Source organism: Temnothorax nylanderi, unplaced genomic scaffold (genome assembly GCF_030848795.1).
Source record: "Temnothorax nylanderi isolate EJ_2023f unplaced genomic scaffold, tnyl_v1.0 TNYL_tig0029_pilon, whole genome shotgun sequence".
Lineage (NCBI taxonomy): Eukaryota > Metazoa > Arthropoda > Insecta > Hymenoptera > Formicidae > Temnothorax > Temnothorax nylanderi.
Window position 1 is genome coordinate 360,940 of NW_027249091.1, and position 27,198 is coordinate 388,137.

Sequence of the window (27,198 nt, forward strand, 5' to 3'; positions counted from 1 at the left end):
ACTTAAGAGCTGAACTCGCGCCTCTTTCGTCGCTGTCACGATCGAAGACATGGAAAATCCTTTCGACGTTCTAGTGCTCCACTTGGAGCTGTTCCACGATAAAAAAAAATATATATATGTATATACACAAAAATATATATATATATATACAATAACCATTTTTCGAGACTGAAGTAGCCGGTTTTACGCCCCTAACACGCCATTATGCAGGCGCATAAAGGAAGTCGAGTTTACGATAGGCTGAAACTCTCTCGAATTAGGTCGAACATCAAGCTACGCGCGTCCTGAGGGCTTACGTCGTGTGAGCTTAGAGATTCAGAATGTTCATTAATTCTCGCAATTTTCTTCGGTGAAAACAAATTAATTGATCAGTCCATGGCTCCAATGCAAAACACGAAGAGGGAGACGTGAGATCGCGGTCGGATTGAAATTGTACACCCTACACGTTTTCGAGCGTGGCGCGAAGTTAAAGATGTTGCTTTCAATAGACCGCAGTCGTTTTGTTGCTCCGGATTTCGAAAGGGACGAGCGTAACGCTTCCAGACTTGCGTGCGTTAAATTGCCTATCCGTTGCTAAGAGGCGTTGTTCGCTACAAACGTCTTTTTCGACTTTTTTATTTATCGTTCTCTCCCTTATTTAAAGGAATACATTATTTATGCAGAACTACATTAGTGTAATACAAAGGCACACGATTTAAACTATCGTACTATCTTACTTTTTAGTAGATAGAAATCTATATTGAATCGGCTTTTCTCGCTATCCGCCCTTAAGTTAAACACAAACGTAAACAATTCGATTGTACTGCGATAATTAAAGGTTGATCCATCGAAGTTTCACTTACAATATAGTATATTCTTAGATTTTACGAATAATTGAGAGCACTGCTTCGAGACAGAGGATTCTCAAAGATAATAACCCGTTTAAAACGAACGGAGGAATAAGCAACAAAAAGCGAACGGCTCTTCCCAGCTGCTGGAATGCCTGTCGATGGCGGAGAGTCGGGTCGGAGTGTTCGCGATTTACAACGTGGAACCGATACACTCGTCGCCGTCCACCGACTGGGGCCCCGACTGGGACGAGGGGGCAGGGGGCAGAGCAACGGGGGCGTGTTGAAGATGCTCTCACGGCGAGAGCGAGCGAGCGAACGGGCGAGAGAGTCTCTTCGCCGACACGGGCCCTTGCCGTGTCGCGGGATAATTGGGACACCGTGTATTATCGCTTGCGTGCCATATACGCGGTGCGCGGTGTGTGATTGGATAGGCGGAGATGGGTCGCGCGAGATAGCTGACCCTAACTAAGGTGGAAGACCGACCGCGGGGGTATATCTCGGAGGACCATCTTCTCCATCTGCAGCGGCGTTACCTATCTACGTCACGGTTGATGCATGGCGTGGGCGTTCCTGTGCGTTCGTATACTCAGGGGTTCTCATTTAATTATCGGAGGCCAACCCCCCCGTCAGTCTTTCCTCCCCCTCCGTCTCCTTCCCTGGTACATGGTGTGAAACTTGCCTGCAGATCTAGGGGGGACAAGGATACCTCTCTACCTGAGTCGATAGAAATATTCCGTGTTTATTTTCTCCCATTTCGAGATCGTTCAGCCGAAACGTGCGAAATTCGCGTGACCTAAAGGGAGAAAAAAACATTAGATCTGTAATTGCGTAACCGGCGTGCGATGCAATTTAATTCGATATATTAATTTCATGATTACACATCACGATTAAGTTGTCGATAAGAAACTCGTGTTTTCGGCGCCGTTGCTATCGACACGGGGTCTCCCGAAGGTGTTAAATTGGAATCCTCTTGTCCAGCGCGATCCTCCCTCGTCGGTCGAGATTAGTCTAATCGGTTTCGATACGTTAAGCGTATGCCGAATGATTTGGTATTGGGACTCACTCGTTTCGCTTATCCGCTCTGATACCTTGTCCAATCGATAATCGTTATTTAATCTGGAATAGGCGACGTCGTTGACTTAGCTGGAAACATTTAAAACAATTTTAGTTGTTGAACAGTTAAAACGAGAAAATTGTTCACGGTATAAGATTCTCATCTTCTTGACGGTTCAAAACAGCTAGAGAACGGTATTGATTATTCTATCTAAAATCAACGTAATTTTCTACTTCTGCCATTTAAGTATATTACACATGTACACACTATATTAATTATTGCTATTATTAAGAAAATAAAATTAATTTATTATAAATCATAAAATCGGAAACGTTCTACGACGATACAAAAACGATTAAATTTAAAGGATATTTTACTAAACTATTATAAGAGTTAGATTTTACATTAGAAACACTGTGGCTCTTATTGCAACTCAGTTCTGTGTTAAAACAAAGTTCCTTCACGACAACTCGTAACAATTTTCAGCATCGCAATCTTCACTCTTGACGCTTCAATGTTTTATATCGTAACGTATAGTTCATCATGGTATCGTCAACCGCTAGAGAATAGTTACTCTTACGTTCAATATCGCCGTGTTTTCCTTGGAACGGGAGTCTTCAAGCTCAATCGCATCCCTTTCCCCGCCGCCCTCCTCCCCGTCCTATTCACCCGCTGCTGCACGCGGCCGATTATAAATCACGACGTTCGGCGGGGCCCTTTGACGACCGTGCGGGCGCGAGTACAATGCGATTCGTGGGCGCGTGTGAAAACGCACGCGTATACGTGTATACGTGTACGTGTGCACGATCATCTCCCTTATCCGCGGTGGCATGATACGAGCGTACAGTCGGTCCTATACGCACGCACATACGACAGCGAAGCGAGGGCGGCAGGGATGGGATGGCGAGGGACGAGAGAGTGCCTCATTAACCGGTTATTAATAGCCCGGCCCGCTCATATTAATGACAGACGCATCTGCTCCTTATATATCTACCTGGCGTGTACCTATATACGCCGCTAACGCCGCGCGGACCCCTTCTCCCGTTCGCCCCCTCCTCGGCCGACATTTTTAGCGCTCGTCGAGCGCGCACGGTGCGCACTCTTACGCGCGCGCGAGTCCCGATCATCTATTTTGTTAAGCTATCTCGCCGATGTAAGTTACAGGCCGCCGTCGAACATGGATAATAACTGGAGATACGTCGTACAATTTTTCTAGACGGCGATTTCTTGGATCGAAAAAATTCAGAAGACGAGAACGATTCTCAGAAATGCAGATAGAGACAGAGAGAGAGAGAAATATCACGCTTATTTTCCACAAGACAAGTAAACGGGCAATTATCGGCGCTAAATGTAGACTGCGAATGCAGGTCAATGACCTGTGTAGCCAGTGTGTACACCTCCCCTCCCAGCTCACCCTCCCATACGTTAATCATTAGTTCGTCTCTATCGAGCGACTTAACGGTGCTAAATCGTCCGTGTATAACGGACTACCAATTGCGCAAAATCGGTAACGAGATCTAGAAACCTAATGAGGGCGGCGAATGACGTTTGTCGATCTCCTCTCACCGGCGCGGCGCGGCGCCAGAGAGCGATGCAGAATGCGGATGACCGATCCACTTCGATCGCCGATTCGGCACGCCGTGTTCCGCCGAGTTTTGCAAGATCGACGTTATTAACGAGTCGTTACTTTCCTTGTGTCCGCAACGAGCTAGATTGGCCGACTGCGCCAATTTCAGTCTAATCGCTCTTCTTTCCTTCTTCTTTTTTTTTCCTATTTTTGAAAGTTTTATCTTCGTCGGCGCGCTCTCGCGCGAATCTGATTAGCCTCACGTTCCTGACGGTAAACGTGGAACACGGTGATAAATCGCGATGTCCGCGCGGGGCGACGTTCAGTAGCCCCTTGATGGCTCGCGTTCCCCAATTTAAGCGGTATTCAAGACGACACAAAGAGCCCGGTAGCTCATATGTCATCGCGCGGCCGGTGACGGCGCGGCCTCGCCGCTTCCTTTTGTCGGGGCCACGGCGTGGATAGATCCGTGGACATTTAAGCGCGCGCGGTGCTTGCCGAGGCGCAAAGAACGAAACGCGCGAGAGAGGACGCTAATTGATGTTACTGACTTGGAGTGACCCGGCCGTGTCGACGCGTCGTGTGCGGTCGCGATGCGGAACGTCTAAAGGAAGCGCCTCGAGGAATCCGCCGTGATAAAAATGACGCGTACCTACGCGCGCAAAGTTCTTCTCTTCCTCCTTTGCCGCGGACCACGTCTAGAAAGTGGTGATCGCGCTGAAATCGCGCGTTTTGGAACGAGCTACGACGACGAATGGAAGATAGAGATTATTATACAGAATCGGGATTTAACGGCGCGTTCTATCTCGCGCGTGCCAAGATTAGGAGAGCAGGGGGGATATTCTGCTCCCTCTCTCCCTCAATCTGTGCATTGCTGTATCCGTTTTAGGCCGAAGCGCGCGCCCGTTCGCTTCTTTGATGACCGTGTGCGTGGCGCGATGGTAACGTACGGCTAACGATTGCAAGCCAGCTTCGAGCGAGTCTACGTGCGATGGATGGTCGCAGCTGTCGACGAGAACGGTACCAAAAGTCGGCAGCTAGCCGAATCTATGCGAGGACTGTTATTATCTTCCACGGTCGATGGAACCCCGAGAGAGGAGACGTGAGGGAACGCGCCGCGTGTAATTCGACGTTTAGCGATTTAAACGTTTGTCTGTGATCACCGCGATGCATCTATAATCTACGCGCGTCCCTCTTTCTCTCTTTCTCTCCCTCTTCGGAGGCACCCTGTGCGTGCGCAACGCATGCACGGCGGCCGAGAAACGCAGCTGCCGCCTCGTCGACCGGAGGTGAATCCCCCGTGCAGCGTGGCGAACGGAGGATTCTCTTCCCTCTCCGCTTACCCCCTTTTTCGTCGTTCACCTCCTTTTTCATCAGCCGGCGTTCTCTACGCCTGGCGGTGTGCTGGCGCTATCGCCGGTGCAAATCAGGACCCGGGTCTCTAGCCGTAATAGGAGTAGCGTTTTAGTCGTGTTCGAGCGGACCGCCAGACTCCCTCTGGATGGAAATGGAAATCAAATCACTGGGCTGTGGGTGCACCACCTAGCGAACGACCGGTCTCATCCGAGTGAATGACCACCGAATCTATGCTTACCTCTTCGCGGTTGTGTATTATAAAACGACGTGGAATCGATCTAAATGGGTTCTAAGGTCGTTCGAGACGCTGGCAATATTCTTCATGATATCGTCGTTTCTCAGTAATATCCAATAAGCTTGTAATAGTTACCATAAACAGTGGATCTGTAACAATTTTACAATGTGTGATAAGTCAAGAGGTATTTCTTCTTTAAATACCGATATTATCTAATTAACATCTAAGCTTGATCTTCGATAAATATACCTCCTACATAAACATGGCAGATGATTTCTCATGTATTTTAATCGCTGGCACTTGACTCATTTCGTAGAATAGTCCTTGAAGAAACGAACTCGTAATCGTTCCCGAGCGATGTATATATTTAAAATTCCAGAAAGCCTCGAGTTCCACGGATGAGCGTTAATTTTTCTGCGTCCATGCCGTCAGCTCCCATTCGTGGAGAACAAACGCGGCGCCTACAAATTTCCTGTAAAACATCCTCCCCCCGCCCTTTCTCGTCGTTTTTCAAAAATTCCCTGGCGCTCGTGCGTTTATTGAGGGTGCCAGCGACAAAAACATTCAGGTCCGTGAGATACTTTGGTCGCTGTTGGTCCCGTCAGCGTCATTCCGTGCGCTATGGTGCCGGCAATTCGGGGGTAAGGGGGATCCGGGAAGCAGGGGGACGGCCTGGTTCTCTCGCGACCGTTGGCGTGATACCCTTTTTCGACAACGACCATCCTCGAACGGCCTCGGCTCGGTATCACACGCTTCCCTCCGCGTCCCCCCCCGCCGATGCTCCTTACCTACCCCCCAATCGCTTATACGCGCAGACCTGAGTTTGGTGTAAGTGCGAATTCCTCCTTTTTCTCTCGTTTCCTTTCGTTGGGCGAACGTGATTACTGGGAGGCCGAGGAGTTCTAAGCTGCTGCCCGTTCCTCCTGAGTACGGACATCTTTGCGGAGGAGGAGGAGGAAGAGGAAGAGACGAAGAAGGAGAAGAAGAAGATGGGGAGGAAGAAGGAAGAGTCGTTGTGATGCTGCATGGAGAGAGAGAGAGAGAGAGAGAGAACGAAAAGAACGGGGGGTCGGGTAGAACGACGGCAGAACGGGAAGGACGGAGCAGAAGGGGAGGGAGGGAGGGGCGGGAGAGGAGCAGCAGCGATCGGCGGAGGGACGGGGGTGTACAAGAGCAGAGGTTACTTTTAATGTCTCGCGTCACGCAGCCCAAGGCACCGTGAGCCTCGCCTCGTCCTCCTTACTAATTTGGCGCCAATTTCCAGGCAACCTCCCGAGCAAAAACTAACCGAACCATATACCGCTTCTCTTCTACTTCCCCTCCCTTTCCCAACCCCCCGCAGTATACGTACACGTGTACCGTGCACTTCGACGCGAGGCTCTGATTAAATGCTACTCCGCCGCGCGTTCGGAGTCGTTCCCTCTTCCTCTTTTCTTCCTCTCGCGGCCTTCCCTCTTCCCCTCTCTCTCTCTCTCTCTCTCGCCCCCCTGTCTCTCGGCGGCGCGGTTTCCCACACTGCGCGGACGATGTGATACGAGACGGCCGCGGCGGTTGCTCGTCGCGCAGCACGAGCGCGTATGCGTGCCGGCCATGGAACGACCGGGCGCGTATACACGCGGATGATGCTCCTTTGGCTGTGCCGCTTTCCGCCTCGGATCATCATTTTTCTCCTCCGCCCTCACGGGGCGCGCGCCTCCCCCGGGAGTCGTTGCGCGAGATCGCGAGACTAAATGTTAAGCACGAACACCCGGCACTGGGCGTTCACGCTTACGTAGCCTACGCCGCACTTCTACGGGAATATCTCAACTCAATCGCGCGATGCGGAATTTAATTCTTGACCGCCTGAAAAAGCCGTATTATACGATAGGATAGATTGCGCCCGACTGGCGATCATTACTCTCTGAGAATGTTAGGTCCGATAATGATTTCTTTAGTCGATGTTTATACTTCAGAGAGAGGGACGTACAATTAATTCTCCTTTCTATATCAAATTGTGCGCGCGTGGAGAACTTTTATTTGAAACGAGATAATTATCTCGTGAAAAATTATAACTAGTATGGAGTAAAGCATCACGCAGTAGGTAAGAATGAACGAGAGCTGATTGGAGTCACTCGTGCAACGAAGGGCACGACGTATCCTGCTCTCAAGTTCCCACGCGACTCGGTCCAAGCGACGCCGGTAAGGCGATGCCACTCGTTGTTCACGAGCACTCGTCGATAACGCCGATTGGTACGTGGCCGGTGGGTTATGCAAATACAAATCTCAGCGGGCGTCACTTTAATGGTGGAGGCGACGGCGTGCGGGCAGCGCGCACGACGCCGCGGACGAAGCGAGGCATGATCCCTTCGACCGTGGATATGCGAGGATACGAAATCAGGCAGTCTCAAGGTAGGCAGTCAGTCAGTCAGTCAGACTGCCGGTCAGGGAGGGCAGTCAGGACCAGGTCGGAGGAGAGAAGAAGAGAGAGAAAGAGAGAGAGCGCGGAGAACGCTTGGCAAGCATCCATGGGCAGTATATCACGTGGCAAGGATAAGCTTTTGATCGGGCCTCGCTATACGGATGACTCCCTGCTGGTTGACCTCATCACGCCACGCTATGGGGGTCTTTATAAACCACCATCGACTGCGAGTATCCTAATCACCTTTTGTCTTAAGGCTGCCAAATTCTTTCTTCGAGAGAGGGAGAGAGACCAGCTGGACCTTTCTGTCGAAGGCTCCCGATATCCGTCGCCACCAACGAACGACGTAAATCCGAAGAAACTGTGCGAAAGCACGAACAATCGGAGCGAGTGACTGCGAACGAATTTGTAACGAGCATTTTTTTATACAATCTGAAACATAGAGATAAAGGGAGAATTAAATTGAGAAGATTGCCGGTTTCAATATGTTTACATCAAATATACGTAAATAAAATTAAAATGAGATTGGTTGAAATTCTGAAATACAGTTATTAAAAATAAACTGCGATAAAACGTAATTCAAAATCATCATCATCATCTATATGAACAAATTATATTTTTAAGATAAAAATTACTTAATTAAATTTAAAGCATCAAGTGTCGTATATAAATTTTAATCTGTATAGGCTCTTATTTAATGTATTTCAAAACTGTATACTTATATGAATATCTAAACGTTTGTGGGCTTCCCCTAAAAAAATGAAATTTTAATTGCTTACATTCTTACGCTCCTCAGGTGCAGGTTTATTGAGCTGAATCGATAAAGTGTGAGTGTCTTGTTTCAATGGGGCTGAATTTATCTTCCGTCATACTTTAAAGTACAGTTACTTATACAATAAACATGAAGGATGTTACTGGAGAATAGTTGTCACTGGTTGAATTAAGCAGAGACAATAGAGGCGCAACAGTTAAACAGGTAATTCTCGGTTGAATGTTCTGCGCTTCGTCGTTAGTTGACGGAATGAATGGACATCATATTTTCCATCACTTTTAAAAGACACTTGTCTGCTACCGGCAGGTTGCGTGGATGCGGACCTTTCGTTAATTTTTCATGAAATCTTTCATTATTATGACATAATATTGTACAAGCCTTATTTTTACGCTTCAAACGTTAATTGTTAATTGTATTACACATTTTGAATAACTTGTGAAAACAAGTTTTTCAATTAGAGGATTGTTGAATGCAACATTTACATTTACACGTCTGACACGCGACGTCAAACATGCTTACCTTATCTCGATTTACTTTTTCGATATTAAAAAAACGATTCACCGTAACGTTGAGCGGAATTTTCGGGTTTTTACGTTGTTGCTTTCACAATAGAGAACAATGGAAACTTTTAATTCCGTAGGAAATTAGTCTCGAACATTGCCGGAAGGCACAAGAAGTTTTGCCTCGTTCAGTCGTTCAGACGTAGCGGCGTTGAATGGCTTTGAAAAATCTAATAAAAATAACAATCACTGATTATTACCGATTCCGGTATATAATTTATATGATTTACTGAAACACATAAACGTTAAATGCGATTTCTACTCTAATTTTTATCTAATTTAAAATTACTTTTAAATTAGATAAGCAAGAAGTTAAATATAATTTACTTAAACATAAATGTTAAATGAAATTTTTAATCTAATTTTTATCTAATTTAAAATCACTTTTAAATTAAATAAGCAAAGAGTTAAATTCAATTTAAATTTAGATTTACAATTTTTATTAATCGCGTAATTCGATATTTATCATTTAATCTTATCGAATATTCGCAAAATTGTCAAGTTAACAAATCGATCACTTTGTGACATCGTTTCATTGAATAATTAACAGTTATTATGCACGAGTGTTCAAAATTCGTTATCACTCATTCAATCTGTTTGTAACTTGTTTCTCTTTTCAACTCTTGTCAAAGTGGTCTTATGATCTTCTAGGTTAGTCTTTATAATCAATTGACAATTTTATTAGCTTAGTACGTAGTATATTCGTGAAAAGTACGCGCAGATGAATCAAGTTACGAGTTATTTACCTTGTTGGGTACGCGGCAGCAAGATCGAGGAAATAGTTTGGATCGGCAAAGATGTGCTTGCCTGGTGCACCGGCCTGTACATTATATTCTTTCACGTCGTCAAGAAACAACAAACGTTGCACTGGTGCTGGAATAATGCGACCGGCGATGGTGCTCGCTGTATATCCGGTCACGTGTCCTCGCCAATTTTCGCCTTCTCCGAGAGATCGCTGAACCCGCGAATATTTGTTCTCGCGTACCCCTCGATGACGAGAATCTGCGAGTGCGTTGGAGGATGCAACAGCGGCTATCTGGCGATCGCGTTCACTTCAAACGATCATCTCGTGTCGCTGGGCTCCTACCCGAATTTCCCGATGATCGTGTGGTCCTGGCGAACGGGGGAGAAGATCGCGATCGTCAACACGCTTGTACGCGACGAGGTCGGTCAGATGATCAGAATAACTCGGACGGGACGCACAGTCGTCGGTCAAATGGGAAAGACCTGCGGAAAATTGTTCACTTGGGAGCTCGATGTCGTCGAGAAAATCGTTATCCTAAAAGGCATGTTATTTCTTTATTTCTTTTTTCCAAGAGAATGTTAATTCTCCCGGATCTCTAACAAACGCATCCCACAGTCGAAGGTTCTAAAATACTTACGTAAAATATTTTAATTGCGAAGATTACGAGGTGAAACTGCCGGGAGAAGCTACGATTCGCGGGATCGACTGGTGCCCGAGCACGCCGAAGGATCCGCTGCTGGCCATCACCGACGCGGACGGTCACGTATACCTAAGCAACTACGACGGTACCAACGTCCTCCGCGTTGTCTTCTCGCAACGCTGCGGGATTTGCGAGGACATTGAGATACCAGCCGTGTGCTGGTTTCGCGGTGGTATCATTCTCAGGACGACCTTCTGTCAGATCCGCTACTTCAAGAGAGAACCGACGACCGACGTCTGGCGCAAGCAATGGTACGTCAAGTCGATCGTCAAGCCCCATATCCTGGTCGCGCACCCCTCCAGGAATTGGCTTTTCTACTACACCCTCGAGGGTTACCTGATGCAGATGGTGTTCCCCGAGGACGAGGGTACCGCACCGACGGTGCATAAGTACCTGCATCACGGCGGTACGTACCGCTTCGTCGATTTCTTGTATCCTTGGTGCCATCACCTCGCGGCGACGGACGATCTTAAGGAATTGACCATCCTCGAGAGCTATAGCGGCAGCGAGGTCTCCAAAGTGGAGCTCGATATGGAAGGCGGTGTATCGGCTCAAGCCTCGCATCCGGATGACCCGTTGATCGTCGTTGCTAGCGATCAGGGTGAGATGACGGTTCTGGGTGTTACCGATCCGGAGCGACCAACGATTCTGGCGTACTTTCGTCTCCAGACAAATTCCTTAGATCTCATAAAGTTCTGTCATTCCGGCAAGTGAGTCTGACAATGAAATAATTTGTATATCAAATTTTTTTTTTATTTACAGCCACTTTAAAATGTTGACATAAACTGTTGATAACAACAATTCGTAAGAGTCGATTTCTCAACTCTCAACTCATTTTACAACAATTTTCTAATTTCATATCTTCACAAAATCGACAAAATGCGTTAATTATAATCATAACAATTTACAAAAAAAATACACCGTCCAGTAAAATAATATTAACATAAATTGAAGACTTGTTATAGCTGTCTGTTTTCTAACTCGGGTTAGATTAGGTTAAGTACAGCAAACACACTGAGAAAAAAAATTGTTAATCCCCAAAAATATTTAGTCCGATACGTTCAACTAAACATTAGTTGTTTCAACAATTTATTTAGTTTCTTTAATCAAGAATTAATTAATTCAACTAATGTTTAGTTGAACGTATCGGACTAAATATTTTTTGGAATTAACAATTTTTTTTTCTCAGCGCAGAATTTGAAACACGTGGGAGTCCCGTGCCCAGTATCGTTCATTACATTTCACGAACGTGATTCTCCATTACGTAGAGCATTGATTTTCTACGCTCCGTTTCCACAGGGAGCAGCCGATAAGGCGCTTCTCTAAACTGATATTTTCCGCGTAACGCGTATCGCGTAATCAATCAGAGACCTTTCGCATTTTCTGTTACGCATATTCACGTTTGTGATTGGTTACACGATACGCGTTACGCGGAAAATATCAGTCCATGGGGCCGCATCCTAAATACTTACTCCTTCGCCGAGCGTATTTAGCCACGAGAGCGAGAATATAGGCGCGCGCGCCGTCCCGACTAGAATTATACACCTCTCGATGGTCGATTTATGTTCGCCGACAGATTTCTGATCGCCGCGCAGAAGGAGACAGGCAATTGCTATTGCGTGAACCTGCGACGCGACGCGCCGTGGAAGGTGGTGGCCCAGCTCCGGGCGAAGGGTCGCATCGCCGACGCGGTGCTGTATGACGAAGATACGCGCGAGAAATTAAAGGTGCTTATACTCCACGCCCAGTACGAGCCGTTCTGCTCGGTGGGTCAGCAGCTGCTCGTGTACGACGTGTCGTATCTCATCGGGGCAAGTCGACGTCTGATCAACGAGGTCATCAGCGTCGTAACGCTGCCCGCGCTCTTTTACGAGCTGTGTTACGCGCCTGGCGATCCTCGGATGCTGATAAGCTCGCCTTACCTCGAACGGCAGTTACACACCCTGAGGCTGCGACGCGGCTTTGAGGACGCGACCTTGATGGACGCGACGCTGACGGGTCATCACGCGCGACACGCTCGCGTCTTCGCCGATCGACGTTGGATCGTCACGTGCGCCTACGACGGCTTGGTCGTTATTCGCGACAGAACGGTACGGCAGATCGTCGCCGTGGTGCCGGTACATCACAGACTCGACTTGGGCAGCCGGAAGGCGGTCGTTAATCCCGACGGTAACGTGGTGATCGCTCTTGGCCACGATGGTTCTTTGATCGCGACGCACGTTCGTCGTGAGAGCGAAAAAGTATGTGTTAGCAACAACTACACGTGATTTCTTTTTTTTTTTAAAGAATAATATTCAATTTCTTCTTTACATTATCTTCTCTCATGAAACGGTAACGATTTCTGTTTTCAGTACAGAAGAGCAAAGCGTCACCGCTCGCGACTGAAACCAAAAGCGTCTATCCGGTGGACTATGAATGGTACGTGAAGCAAAGAGAGAAGATACTCTCGGATTACGCCTCCTTGGACCCGGCGATCCTTGCCTCGTTGACCCGAGCCAGAGTAGATTTCCCAGCAGCCGGCGAGAAAGGATTTAGAACCTGGGAAGAATGGCGGCAGAACGCACAGCTGCAAGAAGAGACAAAATTTTACGCCGCGGAGAAGGCCGCCATTGCGAGGAATCTGGATGCCTTAAAGGCCACCGTCAAGCAGCTCCTCGACGCCAACGAAACTTGTCCGGAGATGGAGAAGTTACCGGTGTCCGCGTTCGACCTGAACAGAGCAGGCCGCGATCAGAGGCTGAAGACGGCTAGGGACGAGCGCGAGGACGCCCGCATGGAGCTCGAACACGTCTGTGCCTCGATGGATCGCATAGCCGGCTGGTTGAAGGCGACCTTCTGGGACCCGCAGGTCGTGTTGGGTCGCTCGATATTCTCCTTCCGCGGTGACACGGAGGTGACGAATTATCCGCTGACCGAGGAGGATCCGTACTTCAGGGAGCACCTGCGATGGGCGCAGTTCGCCAGGGATTCGGTGCGCAGCATCGTCTATGACACCTTCCAACCGTGGCACGGCTACACGGACGAGCAATTACGGGTGGAACTGAGCAAACCCGTCCGGGTGTATCGCGAGGAGGAAAGACGCAGGATGGATTTGCTCCTGGAGGAGGAGGAGCGAGAGATCGATCCTGAGGAATTAGCGGAGCTGCGGGCGGTTGATGGTAGGATAATAAGTTTCTGTTTCTTTTTTTACACAATGAGTGCGTGTGTGGATCATTACGTTAGACATTTTTTTATTCTTAGAGCATTGCGCTTGCTAGCTTCCGACAACAATGATAATACTTTCCTGTCATTTTTTGCAAAAAATCAGAATTTTATGTGCCTAAATGATTCTTAAATAATGTCTCTTACATTAACGCTTTCTAAACACTTGAAAAGGTTTCCTTGAAAAAACCTCAAATGAAAAGAGAATCTGGAGAAACATAATGGACATTTAAAGTTGTTTAAAATAAAAAGTTGCTTGATTTATCAGAATAAAAAACCTAAATTGATCATCAAGGAGATTTAAAAAAAGAAGATTCCAGTTTTACTTTGTATGAAGCTGCGAGACTTGAGACTTCCGACTTAGCTCGATTAAACCTCGCTAATCGTCTGGCGCTTGTCCGCAGGCATGACAACGCATCGGTTCGTCGAGCAATCGCCTTACTATTACTCGCAAATGGAGTCTTACGGGTTCGCGCACGTGATGCTGGACGATCGTTATCTGATGCACGATTACGGCAAGCTCCATGCCTACTTCAATGGGCTCTTCGACGACATGTACGCGGCGAAGGAGCGGGAAGCGAACGTGATACAGGAGAGGAACGAGCGGATACGTCATATAGACTCCGAGCTGAGGATAATGTTCGGCCAGGGCGTGCCGCGGGTTCCTGCTGATCCGCAGTGGCATCCCAAGGTAAACACGAGGTGCGAGTATTGCTTCTACCGGATGCCCGAGAAGCTATAGCCTTAACTGATTTATTGCGAGAAAAACTTGCGGGAAAAACGAGTAGATATTCTTGTGAATGAGTTAGGGAAATTAAGTTAACTTTTCTCACGGAAAAATATACTGTACCAATATTGGAGATAGTAGTAACAGATCTTCAAACTTATAAATTTTTATGAAAAATCGAACTATAAAAAATGCAGCATTTATATCTGAAAATTTATCAAATTTAATAAAATAATAAATTATTTTTCAAGAAGTTATACAAATGCCAGGACGGTAAAAACTTCTGGTATACATTGGAGATTAAAATTAATTTTTTTATAAACCTTCCTGCACGATGCCGCAATTACGAGTAACAACTACTAAATGCGTAAAGTAAATACGATACCGATTAGGAGAAAGCAGAGAGCATTATTCAAGTGCTCGATCACGAGGTCAAGGCGAGGCCGTACGTGTCGCCGTCGCAGCAGGAAATCCTGGACCTTCAAGTAGCGGAAGCCGAACGAACCAGACAGTTGTTATTGGCCGACGATTTTCGCGAGCGCGTTCTGATGGAGATGATGGACGGCATGCTGGAGATTCGCTGGGAAGACACCATCAAGATAGAGGTGCGCAAGCCCGCGTGCATGCTGGAGAAACAGCCGGAGCAGTATACATCCGACGACATCGCGTCCGTAAAGAAGTACAAAGCGAATGTGGAGATTCTTCGGCAGGAATGTGATCGTTACAGAAGGATGCTCGAGACCGATTACGCGAAAATCAACACACTTTTGCGGGAAGGCATCGACAAGTTCGACGCCAAATTGAACGAATTCTTTCAGGTCTCTCATCTCTAACTTTTAATTATTATTTACCCAACAAGAATTGAATTAATTTTTTTTAAATAAATTATAATATTTTATAATTATAATAATTATATTTTCTTTATCGACTGACATGGAGAATTTGTTAGATTTCTCAGAACAACTTTTATTTATAGCTGAAACTAAGAATCGAAGCGGCGATAAACCAACTGAGGCTGCGGCACGTTCGCGGCCGTATGCGTAATCTGGCGCGGATTGAGGCTGTGAAGGAAGATGACAGGATGAAGCGAGAGATATCCGAGAAACGCCGATACGAAAACACGCTGGAAGGACACGCGCAGAAGCTGCACGACGTCTATCAGGATATGCTCGCGCAGCACGATGAGCTCTGCACTCGCGAGAAGACGATGGTGAAGAAGCTCCAGCATGAATTCGCTGCATTGTCGAAAGTCAACGTCGAGCTTCTCGAACGGCAGTACAAGCGAAGACCGCGGGTATCCTTGAAGAACGTCGCTGCCAGCGACCTGCTCAATCTCGCAAAGCATCTTGTAGACCGTATCAAGCCGGCTTATTTCCCGGCCGAATGCGCGGATTACTCGAAGATCCTGGAGAGTTTAGACGCGCGACCCAGCGGATTGCCGCAGTCGGTCGACGCGAGTCATTGGGACCACCTGACGCAATTGCGCCGCCAGAAGATTAATGTCGAGCTGCAGATCAAGGCTCGGCAGCTGGAGATAGCCGCAGTGGAGCGAAAGCTCGCCGTGTTTGAGAGTAAGATCGACACGTGTAAGTCGAGCGTGGCCCTCTTCAACGATCGGTTGAGGACAGCGAAGGACGAGCGGATGATGCGCGAGCAGAACGCGGAAATACAGTTGGTGCTAAAGAGAGGTCAGGTGGAGCTCGAGTTGCGGGGTGAACGGCGCGACGCGGCGGACGCCGTCTTGGTGCCGCGCGGAGAGATCGAGAGGGTCAACGAGCACGTCCGCGTCGCGGGTGCGCGCAAGCTGGACGCTCTGAAGCGCACGATCGACTTCCGCCACGAGGTGCTGTCGATCGAGTGGAAGCACCGATGCCTGAGGACAAGGTGCAAGGAGCTAAAGGAGGATCTGCACTTTATGAAGGATGTCACGGCCACCCGGGACATGCGCACCTACCTGAAGAGGAAGGCGAAGGGGCTGCGCGACGATAAAACCGCGGTGCATCTCGAAAGAGAGATCGAGACCGCGACGAAATCTTTGGACAAAGCCTTGTCCAAGGAGACGAGTAGACTGGAGAACATCCGGCGGAAGATTGTTCGCGTGAAGAAGAAGAACGCCGAGCTCGATCAAACCATCACCGAGATGAACGTGGCGAGATGGGAATTGGAGTACCAGCGCGACGTCATCGGGGAGATGAGGCAGCGCGAGCACACGGACCGGAAGATGCGTCTTTTTAGGCAACGATCCGATCTGATCAGGAAGCTCCAAGAGAATTACACCGAGCTCTTGGCCCTGCAGACCGAGCACGAGTTGTTGCGGCTGCGAACGTATCCCACGTTGGAATGTTTCCGGACGTTGGACGATAAGGGCCAAGTGTGCTAGTGATCAATCGACCATTTTAGGATGTAAGAATTATAAAATTATGCTTTTATTATTTTTTTGAGGCCAATGAAAAAGAATTTAACTTGGAAATGAATTAATAACAGTTTCTAGAAAAGAAGAACTTTCGAGCTTTAGCTTTCTTTTTTAATAACTGCAATGTTTCTGGTTCTATATTTTGCATTAATTTTTTTTTTTTTTTTTTATTAATATGAGTCAAACGTTATCTCAATCTTTGTCGAGTAATTTAATTAAGTTTATATAGATAATCGCGACCCCAAGGGACTGCACGTACCCCAATAACAATAACAGAGCCGTGCCACGCCTGTATTTTTCGCGCGCATAAACTTAGCGTAATCTCGCGATCGCTAATTTCGCAATCACGATGCGGCGGGGCCGGGGCCCACCTAAACTCCGCTAAATCACGATCAACGTGGCGGCGGGATTTTAATCGGCGACGTTTCACTACGATCTCGCAAAGGACAAGCGGCAATTTACGCCGTCGGCATAAATCACCCGGCGACCCGATCTCGATACATAATGGGTGCCGCGCTCCGCGCGGCCTACGCTTTTTTTCACCATAAATAACAGTACTAATAGTACACCGGCGAGATGAATGATGCGGTCACGGCGACGGCGGCAGCAACGGCGGCGGCGGATCATCGGATCGCCGCAAAGTGCGCGCGTACGAATCAATTTAATCTGGGAAAATTCCAGGTGGTCCCTTTCGAAGGAAAAGGCGCGAGAGGAAAAAAGGAAAATGGAGACTCATTCCGCGACGATTAGTGACCGCGTCGATCTGAACCGCGGCGATTTCTCGATTCGACGACGGTACATTTTCGGAGTCCGCAGCTCCCAAAGAGGGGAGGCAGGCAGTCAGCCGTTGTTGTTCGCGACACTGTAAATATTTTCGACTTAATAGCGATTTGATTTTTATTAATGGAGGCACTCGCGCGCGCGGTCCGCGGTATTACGCGCCTCATTCTCCATCCGCGACCGTAGTAGCCGCGCGCGAAGGGAGAAAGAGCGATATCCGTGACAGTCGATCGATTAATCATCGTTCCGCCGCTGACGCGGGCACAATGCTGCCGTTGTCGTGGAAGAAGACGAAATTGGGATGCCCGCTTGTGCACCTATCGCGACGCCTGTTGTAAGACGTCCCGGCGAGGGACGCGTCGTGATGGAGCGGCGGGATTTCACGGTAAAAAATAAGTCTTTTAATATACGCGAATAATATTACATTGTATCACGGCATGGCTTGCTCAACTACTTAACATTTGCTTCTATTCTATTTTATTATATCTATATGTAATTAATATTTATAAATATTGCGAGGCAAGAAAAGAAACACGCCGTGATGCTGAGGATGATAAAGTTTAAAACAAATTTAGCGTTATTGCAAGAACGTTTATAATTGTTTATGATTCACGTTTGTTGCAAACTCCAATGCAGTATATTACCTATATGCATTTAATATTTAATTAATACATGCACACGATTGACACGATATATCTTGTTATAAAATGTTGCATAATTTTCCATTTAAATAAAATTATTGGATTTTGAATAACACGTGATGTTATTAATTGTTTTTTTTTTAAGAATGCAGAAATATAATTCCTGACAATTCAAGCTTAAGAATAAACTCTTCACATAGTTCATAATCTTTGTTTCATTTGAGATTGTTACTCATGCGAAATTCGCAGTTAAAGTAAGTATATTTAGCGAAATACATCCTCCTAAAATCATTGCAAAAGTTTATTCGCACGCGCGTTCGCGCAACACCGCGGATTCGCCGCCGATTCCGGAATCCGCATCGCCGCCGAAGAAGAACGGTCGTTATCGGGAGAGCCGGCCACTCCAATCAATGCAAATCAAATCGAGACCCGCGAATACGTAGCGCGTAGTCAAATCAACCGGATGAAAGCTTCATGAATGTAAAGGACCTCTTTCCCCCCCCCCCCCCCCCCTTGAATGTGAACGCGAGCCAGCCAATCTGGTAATGCGTCTTTGCCTCCTCGCCCCCGGTGTGTACGCCTCTCGTTCGGAGAGCAAAAAAAAATAGGGGGAAAGAAAATATCGACGCATCACGCGAAACGTCAGGTAGTCCAGCGGTGTAATAGACATCGCGTTGAATATTACACGACGTAACATGAAACGATTGTGACAATACAGGATCATGCAGGGGGTTGAACCGTGCAACCTGTTCACCTTGGATATTTCTGCTCTGCCAATCGAATTTTTGTTATTTAGAGTAAATATAGTCTTTCGGATAACATTTTTTACATAGAACAAATACACTGTTAAATATTAAAGGATGAAATTTTAAGCAATACCTTGAAGTTAAATACCATTTTGTTATTTTTAACTACGATGTATGTCGAAATTTATTATTTTAACACAAAACAGTATTATTTTAATTCCACTGGTTTTATTTAAATTAATGACATATTGAGTAGAAGCAGTGGCGACTTATAGGAATGGTTGAAAACGACTCAAATGAGTATAATTTGACACGACAAATTTAACAGTATAATTTCATCATAGTCATGCCTACCGAACTCTCAGGCTTACCGAATAAATAATTTATTTCGCTTATTTTTAACTTGTCGATATTAGCTCATCTTTATTAATCTGCTTTTCTTTCTTTTTCTTATTATTTAAATCGTAAATACAAATAATTAGATGTTCGCCATAAAAGTAAGAGTTGATATTTATCTGAAGCAATTATTATTAAAGACAACGGTCGAACGGATCTTCTGCTTTATCCAAGCCGAGAACTTTGCGCTCTTCCGGGATTATACTGTGCAGCTCTGAGTCGTCGCGAGCAGATTTCCCGCAGGAATTCCTCGACCCGTAATAACCTTGCCGACATATAGAGCGGTGCAGTCAATGGTGTCGTAGAACGGATTGGACGAATTTTCAAGTGCAGTGAACAGAAATACGCGAATAAAGTTTATTCGGTCGAAGAAAAAAAAATGTGCACGGGATGGAAATACTGTATCAGCGATTTTGATTAATTTAGATAAACAGACCGGAAATAGTTGTATGCTACTGATGGATATTGCACGATTGGATCTTTTTACAGTGGACACAAAATGTGCACGATACAGGACGATACCTGCCTCTTCTCGGTACCGCAGCCTCTCTCTTTTGAACCCATTGAAAATGCTAGCGCCGTCGCTGCTGTAATTTCGGAAGATGTTTCGTGCGCCTGCAAATATATATAAATTACTTCTTGAACGACCATAATACTCTACGCTGCTGTTTAAATTTCGATCTGTCTAAATTTGAGTTTGAGATTATAGGCTCTCTTTTCAACATTTTTGTTAATGCTCATAATTATCTTACCGTTAACGGATTTATGAAGACAAAAACGGAACGTGGAAGTGATCATGTTTACTGCGATCTGAGCATTTCTTTATCAAGAATTTAACATATATGAGTCTAACATATGAATCTTCATTTCAGCTAATGGCCTCCATTGAGGTTGAATCGAATTGCGGCAGTTAAATCGAGTGTGCAGAACGCAGAATAGTTCAGAGTATTTTTATACGACTATCGAAATTATTTACAGGATGTCCAATTATTATCGAAATTCTTAAAGTGAGAGCTATCAAATTATAATCAATGATATTGTTGCCTGTGAATTAATTTCATACGTTTACTTATCTCCCCGCTAATAATTTTCATCCAGCTTGTCAGAGAATCCAACAACAACTTGTTTATCTGTCTGCCCTCCGGTACTCGCACCTGTACCGCTATATTTTATCGAGCTTATTATCACATTTGTACAATCCTCATCGTTATCCTTCGCAATCTGTCGATGTCCAGCGAAGGGATGCTGCGTCGACGCGATCGACCCGAGGTAAAGTCCGTCTTTCTCTTTTCTCGTTCCAATGCCGTATAAGGCGAGACGATTGCGAGAGAGCCGCGCTACGAGACAGGCTCGTTGGCGCAATAAAAATTTGACACGATCGTCCACATTGCCGTGGAAGAAAAACGGTCGGGCGGACACGGGCGGCGGCGGGGGGAGTTAACATCGGCTGACTTTACGACTCGCGCTACTCGCGCAAGGGCGAAAGGGACGACAGCGAAACTCGTTATTATCCGACCGTACTTCTTCGTGGCGTCCAAGAAGAAGACGGCCGCGGCGATGGCGGTGACGGTGGCGGCGGCGCGGCGATGCCGTCTCGGGTCTCTCGAGCTCTTCTGCCGTGGCCGATCCACGAGCCACTTTCCGACCATAAAGAGACAAAGGAGCGTTTCCTCTCTCTCACCCCGCGGAAGGCAGTAAACTCTCATTTTCGCAAAATAAAAAAGGCGCCTGGAAGCGCGCGCGCGCGCGCGCGGCCGCAACGGGGATGTGGAATTTCCTCTCGCTCGTCTCGGAATTCCACTTCGGCGAGATCAACGCGTTACGAGATTGCGCGTCGATTCCGCGAACGTTCGATTTTTGTCGAGAATCAGCGTTTATCTAAATCTTGAGGGACAAACGGCAAATTATCCGGATACGATTATACGGACGGTATACTTAACATAATTTTAATCCCTATGCATACATGTCTATTCTCTTCAAGGATTTGTTTATCATATTGAGATTTATATAAACAGGGTATTGTATATTTAAATGATCGTTCAAACGCAGAAAGCGGTGCATTTATCCTACATCATTCCACGTACATTTTCAGCGCGTCGTTTTCAGGAGAGCGCACGCATATGTAAGACGGTGGAGTACTTTCGTTCCCGTCGGTCCCACGGGTGGACTCTGCCAAGGCGTGACGTTAATCCTCCGTAAGCTGGACGTTTCTGCCGTTCCGTGCGGCGTATTTGCGTATGCACCGAGTCGACGTGCGCGGAACGCCGGCGAATCGGTTGGGACGCGTTAACGCCACCCCTCGTCCGTTTTCGGCGGATTGGGCTGAATATTCACGACGTTCCATCGTCGTACCCGACGGTTAACCAACCGTAGACGAAACGCGACCGAACAATTTTCGAGCAACAGCACGCGTTTCCTTCGTCATCCGAAACCCCAATCCGAACCGAAGATCCAAGACGCATTACAAACATAAATCCAGAAGGAAATTAACTGTCAAGGATAAAAAAAAGTACAAGAAGCCTCTATGACCGGTGAACTAGCTATCTAAATTTCTTTTTTCTGCAATAAAATTATGTAGAGAGAAAGTTTGGTTCAAATCAGTGAGTGGTGATGGAATCCAAGGGTGTTTCTCTCGACAAATAAGATTAGGGGTTGACTCCTCGAGACAAGCAGGGAGGGTTTCGTGTCGCTCTAAGATTTCAATTTTCAAAGTTTGGAAGTCTCTCCCGCGCGATAACTTTCGTGGACAATCTCTCCGGGGCGAGGGAGTTCTTTTCCTGGGAGGGGCGAGCTTTCGGCCCGCTCGGCGCCGGCCGCGCTCGGGTCTTGAATTACGACCGGTGCTTATTACCATCTTTATTCTACTTTGTAACTCAGGTCTCGAACCTGAGGAGAACGGGTGGCAGAAGGGGGCCACGAGAGACGCGCGAGGCCCTCGCCGGGCGGACTTTACGATTACGAGACTAATCTCGTTTTAATGACAGGGTCCCACGTGGTCGGCGAATAATGAAGTGTCAAATCGGCTGGGCGCGGTGGGCGTTGTTTTCCACTTTGGGTCCCCGGCCAGATATATATACGTATATATTTTACACGTGTGTGCGGAGGGGCCCAGGGACCGGTAATGTATTCCGCGGGCAGATTTTAATTAGCAGCGGGAGGATCTCGCCCTTTACCACCAAGCCCACTGTATCATTATGTCCTGAAACTCCCCATGCCTGGTGTTACCTGTTTCGGAAAACGTCCCGCCAGATGTTTCGCGGCCGTCACGCTCATCGCCGAATTTTACGCCGGCTTTTTGAGACGGGAACACGAGAGAGAGGCGCCGCAGCGCCCCGTCCCCTGGCCCTCTCTGTGATACGTATTGTTCCCGAGGGCTTGGGAAAGCTGAGGGAAAAATCCGTAACATTGCCGGCGATATGAAAATCTTAGCGTATCTAATTCTCTGGCGCGTCTAACAATAATTCAGGCTTTTACACGCGGCATACGTTTTTGGAAATTTATTTGGGTCGTCGTTCAATACAACTACTTGATAATTACCCTGTTAAATTCGTAGTGTCAAATTGTACTCAATTTGAGTCATTTTTATAGGTCGTCACTGCTCCCACTCAATAGTCGTTAATTTAACTAAAACCATGTGGAGTGAAAATAATAAATGTTTTGTGTTAAAATAATAAATTTCGACACGCGTAGTAGTTAAAAATAACAGTGTTATTTAACTCAAAGTGTTGATTTAAATTTCATCCTTTAATATTTAACAGTGTAATAATTAAGAAATTAGCAAAAAATAAAGAGAAGAAGATAAAGAGATAGAAATTAAATTAAATTAAAAGAGAGTTTGCCATTTTTGGCTTGTAATATATTTGAATAACAAAAAACCTAAAATTGTTACGCATGTTTTGCAAATGACACTAGCCCGCGGTGAGCCAAAGTAAGTCCCGTATACAATAACGAAGAATTTTCTTTGACAATACACTGGCGCGAGTGGTGAGAAATGGGCAAGTAAAGAGAGTCTTTGTACGTCGTCGCAAGAATGTCCGCGCGCGATATTTACGATCGAAAGAGCGTGTCCCCGGGCGACCGGCGGAGCCGCAGAACAATGCATCTCGCGCGTACAGCATGCGATTGGTTGCACGCGACGCGTGCGGCGCGATTCTCCTTGCGCACCTCGCAAAAATCACATGTGCACTGCCCGGCCGATGTGCATAATGAGTTGCATGCCGATACCGCGAGAGCGGTCGATCCCTGGCCCGAGTTGCCGCAACGCAACTTTGGTCGCACGCCGTGTATCACGTGTATGTCGCGTGTACGTCGAGTCGCATGGAAATATTCCTGTGCAAGAAGCCTGATTCTCCCGCCTTCATCCTCTCTCTTTCGCCTTTAGAGAATCCTCCATCTGTCCTCCTCATCTCCTTCTGCATGGACACTAATGATCCTTTTTCGCCGATGGTGATTCTGGCCCCACAAATAATTCCACTGTTTTTGACTGATGCGCGCTATTATGACGAACGAGGACGTCCACCGCGCGGGACGTCCTCGGGTAAGAGAGGGCTGACGACGAGCTGGACGGGATCGTACGCGCGTGCTGTTAGTAATTAGCGTATTAGCCGTGCGAGAGACCGTGCGAGCAGCGAGTCGACGACGTAATAATCGCGTCGCATGTGGTCGCGTAAGCTAGCCCGACGTCGAGGCTTAATAGTCGCCGATTCGTTCCCGGGTGCTCGTTAGCGCGCGTAATTGCCATTCGGAATGAGAACTGATCCGACCGATTTATCAACCCTGCAACTTGTACACGAAAATATGCCGCGACTTCGCCCGATTAAAAGACTTCGAGGTGCCCGAAAAGAACCGGTGTCAGTTGCTGATCAATCCCAGATCGGCTTGAAAACCCACGATGTATGAAAGGTCACTCGGTATAGGTCTGGGACACCGTATATAATGCGTATAATTAAATCGAGATTTTGTTAGGAACGCGCGCACGTGGGGAATGAGAGATAGCCCGTGCATAATAGCGGGCACAATTATGCTCAGCTCTGTCGATTTGTCCGAAGTCGAAATTTCCATTCTCAAAGCACCGTCGTGCAGACGGTGCCCGGGCACATTTTTTTTCCAGGCAATTAGGAGCGCATCAAGCGACCGCCATAAATGCGCCCGAAACGATCGGGCCGGAGCAACGCGCTCCGCGGTTTGCCCCGAAACGACTTCCCCCATTCAATTAGCGCGAGATTTCCAGCCAGGGTCATGCGAGTGTACGCGTCCACGATGATCCTTCTCAAGAGAGACGCGGTGGACATCCACCTTCCAAATCGGATAATAATGATGCTGTGATAGTCGGTACATTTAGTCAAAACCGCGATTTTTCTATAATTGAGAGCTTCCACGCAAGAGGGATGTAAATCGACTTACATCCCCTCTTTTTGTTGCAAAAAGAAGATAAGTAGGTAAACTTATAGGTTTGATGGGCAAATGGTCATTTTTCTCAAAATGGACTTTTTGACTTACATCCCTCTTGCTTTAAAGAAACCTTCAATTATACTAGCTGTCGAGCGTTCACACAAGAGAGTTAAAACAGTTCGAACAAATGCCAGCGATAAAGCTTTCTAGAACCAGAAAAGCACGCCATGAGATTTTACAAATCACGGTAGGTACTTCTAATCGAGACATACAATTTTGCAGTTGCAGATTTGTTAAACAATATTATTCAAATCTCCTACTTTTCTCCTAATTTCCTAATTTTCCTATGTGAGCAGCAGAAAAGGGTAATGAGGCTGCAATATACGCCTGCAGTTCGTTACGTGGAAATATGATTATGCGAGTCCACCCGATACACGTATAGGAGCGTGCTCGTGCGTCACGACTCGAGACTGCCGGCTGCCTCGAGAGGAAGAGAGAGTTGAGGGAGAGAGACGGACGATCTTCCACCCTCTGGGCCCCGCTGCAAGACCCCCTTTCTTCCATACGCGGCAGCCTTCACCTCTCATTCCTCCCTTTCCCCGCGCCTCATCGCGCTCCATACCAATCGTCTCGTTTCCACGCGAAATCTCGGCCGCCATTAATTCAGTCGCGGCCGACAGGTCACTCGAGTAGAACAGCCCATTACAGATATTACGAACTCGCGTAAGTCTGCCTCCCCGTCTTCCCTCTCCTCCGTCGACTCGTATCAAATAATTATTATTGTTGTTTGCTTTGCGGCCCGTTCGCTGCACTATTCCCCCCGCTCCTCGCCACGGCGGCGCCTCCACGGTGCCATCAACCCCCTTCATCGCGGGTACGTCCGTTGCACCTTTCCGCGATGGGTCGCCGGGGTGACCGGCAATTTGTTTCTAAATTTATTACCGATGACTGATAGGCGGGCAGCGTACAAAACGCGGCGCAGCAATGTTCTCTCTCCTTCGTGCTGCGTCGGTGATATCGAATTGGAATCGACTCTCGGAACCACTGCCGGGCCGCTCGCGGCCCTCGACTCTTGACGCGCGCGTTGCGGAGAGGGCCGGGGGAGGGCCCCCGATAAGGGTGCGAACGGACCCAGGCGCGGTCGTAATAAATATTGAAAGAAAGGGGGGGAGGGAGAAAGAGGATGCGGCCGTAAGCGAAGGAAGTCCTCGGCAAGATCCTCATCGCCTCGCTCATCGTTCAAGTGGATCTAGAAAGGATCCTTGGGCTAACCATCTCTTCCTCCCGAAAATACTGCACTATGAAAATAGAATATTACAAATTGCGAATTCTTTTTTAAAATATCGTAAGTCTTGTTAACAAACAACTTTTCAAAATAATATTTAATAACACATTCACTGCCAAGCGTATTTTTGCTTATTGTTAGACTTTCCGTTCACGCCGGTTAGATAATTTTATATTAAAAAGGACAATAAAATACTTAACATACAGTATTGAACTTATAGTATTGAGTTGCACAAAAATGTGATATGTGCTATTTATTTGACTCCATGACGACCACTGGTGACTGACAAGGCATAAACGGAAAGCTTAATGCCGGTCATCAGTAACGTCATTCTTAACACATTTCATGACGGTGGTGCCAAGAAAATTTCTAGTAGAAATAAGATAAAAAAAATATGTTGTGATTGATGTAAATGAATTTACTCTGTTGCTTCAAAAAGAATATAAAAGAAGAAGATTAATAAAAAGAAATATGTTTTTCTCTTTCAATTGACACGCGATACAAGATATTTTTCTGAATAGCGATTCTCTCTGAAGCGCTTAAACCGAGATATGCATCCCCAGATAGTTCAAATTACCTAAATCGACGAAAAATGGAAGAAGATAAGCGGAGAGACGTACGTTGCGGCAGCAAAGTAGAAAGCGCGCGAGAAACTAGGACGGTCCAGGCCGGAAATCGGTATTTTACGTAGTCAGCTAGTCCTCGACTATCAAATTAGGGCGGTCCGTTGCACGCGTTTCACACGTGGTTCAACGAAAGCGAGGACCGCGAGGTTCTCACGTTCGCGTGCACGTTCGCGGATGGGCAAGGAGAGGGCGGTTTGCAAATAAGAATCACACGAGGAGAGGGGCAGCGTCGGGCGGGAGCCCTGGTCTCTGGGCCCCCGACGAAATCACCTTAAATACAGGTCACGCGTGCTTCGCCCGCTTGCTTTTTGCACCGCGGTTTTCGGTATTCGCCTGCTGTCCGCGTACAAAAGTCATCGTTAGAGGATTCCCGTGGCCCGATATATTCTCGGAGCAGACGCTCGTGTTTCGTGGTATCATTCGTCCGAACAGTAAAACTGATGCTTTTATCGATGCGACATCGATAGGAATTCCTCGGGGAGAAAAGAGAGTCCGAGAGAAGAATGAACTACTGCATTTACAAATTTTACCCGTCATATTTAATCAAATTTATGAACTTTTGTTATCTATCTGTACCTGAAATTCAGTTGAAAAAATTCCTTTATTTCCAATCCTCGTTAACTGCAGAACTCTTAATTTTTCAACATTTTTATTAAAATCAAAATTAGCTAAAGACATAAAATGATACGGATAAATTGTAAAATTTTCTGGAAAATTATATTGGATCAGTTTGAATAGAGATCGTCGCCACGCCACGGTATAGCCTTGCTTTCGG

The 27,198-nt window shown here is 46.8% G+C and overlaps 1 protein-coding gene and 1 long non-coding RNA gene across 2 annotated transcripts; one reads left to right on the forward strand and one right to left on the reverse strand.

Moving 5' to 3' along the window:
- Positions 1 to 1,526: 1,526 nt before the first annotated feature.
- Positions 1,527 to 6,051, reverse strand: LOC139770349 (uncharacterized). Its single transcript, XR_011717719.1, has 4 exons — positions 5,292 to 6,051; positions 5,046 to 5,191; positions 4,795 to 4,948; positions 1,527 to 1,973 (listed from the first exon to the last, which is right to left on the reverse strand). It is a non-coding gene; the product is annotated as an uncharacterized lncRNA (long non-coding RNA).
- Positions 6,052 to 9,493: 3,442 nt separating this feature from the next.
- On the forward strand, positions 9,494 to 17,273 carry LOC139770365 (cilia- and flagella-associated protein 43-like). The gene is made up of 7 exons (XM_071702261.1): positions 9,494 to 10,058; positions 10,177 to 10,927; positions 11,794 to 12,416; positions 12,569 to 13,375; positions 13,823 to 14,109; positions 14,538 to 14,963; positions 15,122 to 17,273. Exons 1-7 carry the CDS (start codon positions 9,494 to 9,496, stop codon positions 16,523 to 16,525), a joined length of 4,863 nt encoding a protein of 1,620 aa, XP_071558362.1. The 3' UTR covers positions 16,526 to 17,273.
- Positions 17,274 to 27,198: the final 9,925 nt, after the last annotated feature.